At 40.6% G+C, this 4,029-nt stretch overlaps 1 gene segment (V, D, J or C); it reads right to left on the reverse strand.

The window, feature by feature from the left end:
* Positions 1 to 581: 581 nt before the first annotated feature.
* Positions 582 to 1,271, reverse strand: LOC101109021 (T cell receptor alpha variable 16-like). The segment is given in 2 exon segments: positions 582 to 1,024; positions 1,140 to 1,271. Coding segments are annotated over 2 exon segments (468 nt in total).
* Positions 1,272 to 4,029: the final 2,758 nt, after the last annotated feature.

The following is a 4,029-nucleotide window of genomic DNA, read 5'->3' on the forward strand; positions in this document are numbered from 1 at the left end:
AGCCTGAGTCACCACTGTGATAGGAGAAGAGAGTACATATTATAATGTGTTACTTACTGTGAAACTCTGACATAGTCCTAAAGATAACAGTGCCTCCCTACAGATGCTATTCTTATGTTCTTTAGAGTTCTTTCTAGAGTTCTTTAGAGTTCATTAGTAAATAATGCTCTGCTATTTGTTAATAATTCTTTATATTAAACTTTCCTTTTTCAACTTGCCAAGATTTTTCGCCTGATGGTCCCTATTTGGATGGTATGAGTCCATCAAGTGCATGAGAAGAAAGGCATCAGCTGCAGAAAGATCAGCAACCACATGTCAGGAAGCACCATTCTACTTTTAAGGAATTTCAGCCTGTGGTGGTGATGCTCGTGGGTGTGGATGAGGTGGCAGCAGAGTCGGAGAAATGGGACTGTATCACTTAAACCTGTGGAGCCCATCTGGGCCAAGAAGAGAATTTTCACGCTGTTACATAGTTTTATTTCAGAAGCATTTTTCCAGGTACTAATATCTAAAATAAATACATTTACTATTTAAAAATTAACTTATACAGAATAGCTCACGAGAGTTCCCTTTAAAAAAATTATACAGCTAGTTGACAACTGATGTCAACTCTGTACCTGAGAGGTAAATTCAGTGTCAGTCTCTAGAGAGACAGCGCCCCACGGTGGTCAAATAGGGAACATGGAAATGCTTTCTGTAAGGGGTTTGCGCTCTGCTTCTCTTGTGAAGCCAAGTACTGTGTTACCCAGAGCACAGTAATACACAGCTGAGTCTTCCTCCTGAGTCGAGGGTTTTTTCAGATGGAAGGATGCCTCAGCCCGGCTGAGCTCAGCAGTGAAACCCTGGATGCTCTCTCTTGAGGTGTGTTTCAGGAGTAACTGGAGGCGCTGTCTGGGGTACTGGACGTACCAGAAGAGCACGGGACTCCCAGAATAGGAATAGCTGCACTTCACCTGCACGGGGTCCCCTTCAGACACAGGGATGTGGCTCTCAGGCTGAGTCACTGTCTGGGCTCTTGTTCCTCCTGTAACACAAATTCTGGGTCAGGGATTGACTTTCAAACAGAGCAAAATATTTTGTTAAGCCGATTCTGAATGAGAAGACCATAGTAAGATAAAATAAAAAGAGACTTTACTCACCAAGTGTGAATACCATCACAAGCACTGAGATGAGGGTGTGCTTCATATCTGAGCTCTGAGGAAGCAGGAGGCTCCTTTCTGCAGGTTTTTCCTGGAAACAGTTCAGCCACATGGACACCCTGACAGAGCAGTGAGTGGGTTTACAGGGCATGCAAAGTAAAAGCTCTTCCTCAAAGGGCTGGTGGCTTTCTGGCTTTCTATAGAGTTCAAGATGTGTAGCATCTTCCTCTAGAGGCCAAATATGATTGATACTGCAGGTAATCTCAGGCTTCAGAAGTACCAATTCTGAAACAAAATGGAGAGGAATTTCCTCGTTAGAAAGACAAAGTGTAATGCTATGTTAAGTAAAGAAGCTTGTTGCCAGAAAGATCCAGACATCCATGGAACATAATAGAAAGTTCAAACATACAAATTACTTACAAAAATTTAGTTATTAAAAAATAGGAAAAAGATGGCATATTCAATAAAATATGCCCCACGAAATGGAGAGTCATGTAGAGATTAACAAATAAATTTGGATGCCTACCTTAGCATCTGTTATTAAATAAATTCTAAATATAGATAATTAATATTTTTAAGTAATAGCTATTTTTTGATAAATTTAGGATGATCGTGAATTTTCTAAGCATGAAAGTCAGGAAGAGTATAGGAAAATATTAACAAATCAGATTTCACAGAAATTTAAGCTTCTGTACAGGTTTGTTAATGAAATGCTTAAGCATGACCATACCGAGTTACTTTCCATTCATCATCATTGATTCTGACTTCCTCATACCAGCAATGGGCCTTTAGAATTTTAGATCTACAGTTTTTTTAAAAATAGTTCATTAACAAGGTAACAATCATTTGAACTAAAAAGAAGGCAATTCTAGAAAGAGGGTAGATTTAAAATGTTCCTAATCCCCTGGGTTTAGCCGAGGAGCTTTCTGTTGAAGCCAGCCAACACTGTGCCAACAGAGGTCAAGTGAGTTATTCCACTGGGGCTCATAATAAATCTAGGGTCAGTAGCAAGGAACTCCAGGATAGAGCAGAAAACTATAGGTCGTGAAGAAAGCTTTGCATGCAGAGATCAGTGGACCTCTAAGGAAGCTAGTTCTTTTGAGAAAGTCTTTTCTCTAGTCCCCAAATAGCTGAGAAGAAAGTAGCAGGTGGAGTCCCATCTATCCTAAATGGAGAGGAGTACAACGAGATCGGAGAGCAAAGACATGTTTTTCTAGTTTTTCAGCAAGGTACTGGCACTGGTGCTGAGACCAATGTCCTACTGCCTAAGACACTGCTGGTCACAGGTACAGAAATATCTAGGCTTTTCACTCTCACAGCATTGCCTCCACTTTAAGTGCCCAGGCAATCAGACATGTCAGAAAGGAGTAAAGAAAGGGAAAGGATACTTCAGAGAAAAATAAGGACTTCGTCTGGGGAGAATAAAGTCTGAAAAAATGATCAGGGTCAGTGACCCAATTTCCCTAGCCAAGAATCAGTACACAAAGTTTTCAGTGATTGAGAATTCATTTACAAGGAAGCTCTCACAAAGAAGGAATATCTCACTGAATGCATTGTTTATTTATTGAATCCTCTTGAGGGAATAAATACAATTAAATAAAATTAGGAGGATTATTGGAGAAGGCAATGGCACCCCACTCCAGTACTCTTGCCTGGAAAACCCCATGGATGGAGGAGCCTGGAAGGCTGCAGTCCATGGGGTCACTAGGAGTCGGACATGACTGAGTGACTTCACTTTGACTTTTCACTTTCATGCATTGGAGAAGAAAATGGCAACCCACTCCAGTGTTCTTGCCTGGAGAATCCCAGGGATGGGGGAGCCTGGTAGGCTGCTGTATATGGGGTCCCACAGAGTCAGACACGACTGAAGTGACTTAGCAGCAGTAGCAGCAGTAGCAGCAGAATTATGAAAACCTCAGACATAATTATCATGAAAAAATACAGTGTCTCCAACAAGACTTTGACTGATGGAAGAGAAGCAGGACATGTACATGATGGCCACCTGACTTCAATTCCACCTCCCTTCTGCTCCTCTCCAGCACTTTCCCCACTCACCTTGCAAGTACATCACACTGATTCTGCTCTGTAACTATGAAGCAGGGGCCACAATTCAAGTCACTGTCTCCTATTTCTTTCTCCCCAGATCCTTTCTTTTCTCTCTTTTCTGTGCACTACTTCTCTTCTGTTTCATCTTCTCATCTCCTTTTTTTCTTTCTTTCTTTTTTCTGTCTCTGAGAGAAATGGAGGTGTAATAGAGGGTAGAAATCATTGGAATAATTGTGAAATGACAGTAAGGCTCATATTTTACAATTTTTAGTCATGAGTATCAAAACTCTAGATAGGTAATGCAGGTGATTTCTTCTTGAACTTTTAGTTTTACCACGGCCCTAATCTGATGCTCAGTTCTGCTGGGGAATCATCTCTTTACACCACTCAAAGCAACAGATCTTCCTCACAGATGAGTATATGGAGATGCCCCAGTTCCCCATCTGACGAGTTCAGATGTTTTCCTAACTGCCAGAAACCCTAATTCAAATGTTCGCCAAGATTCGTCTCAAACCATGAGAAAATTGTCATTTGGTGTAGCTTAAAGTGCCCCCTAGTGGTCTAAAATTGTTGGGTCAACTAGCTCATCAGCAGCCACTAGCCCTCCATTCTCTCTTGAGGACCATTTACAAATTATCAGGAACAAAAGACCTGTCAGCTTGGGTGGGGATTTTTTAAGTAAACTTATTCCTTCTTCAAAATGTCAGTTAATGGAAACTACTATCTTAAACTATTTTATCAAATTGCATCTTCAAAGTTGAATGTGATTTTTCCAATCTATTTCAAAATAAGTCCACAATAAATTATCAAAGGTTTTCTATGAGATCTTTTTCCAAGTCTTTAA

Source organism: Ovis aries, chromosome 7 (genome assembly GCF_016772045.2).
Source record: "Ovis aries strain OAR_USU_Benz2616 breed Rambouillet chromosome 7, ARS-UI_Ramb_v3.0, whole genome shotgun sequence".
Lineage (NCBI taxonomy): Eukaryota > Metazoa > Chordata > Mammalia > Artiodactyla > Bovidae > Ovis > Ovis aries.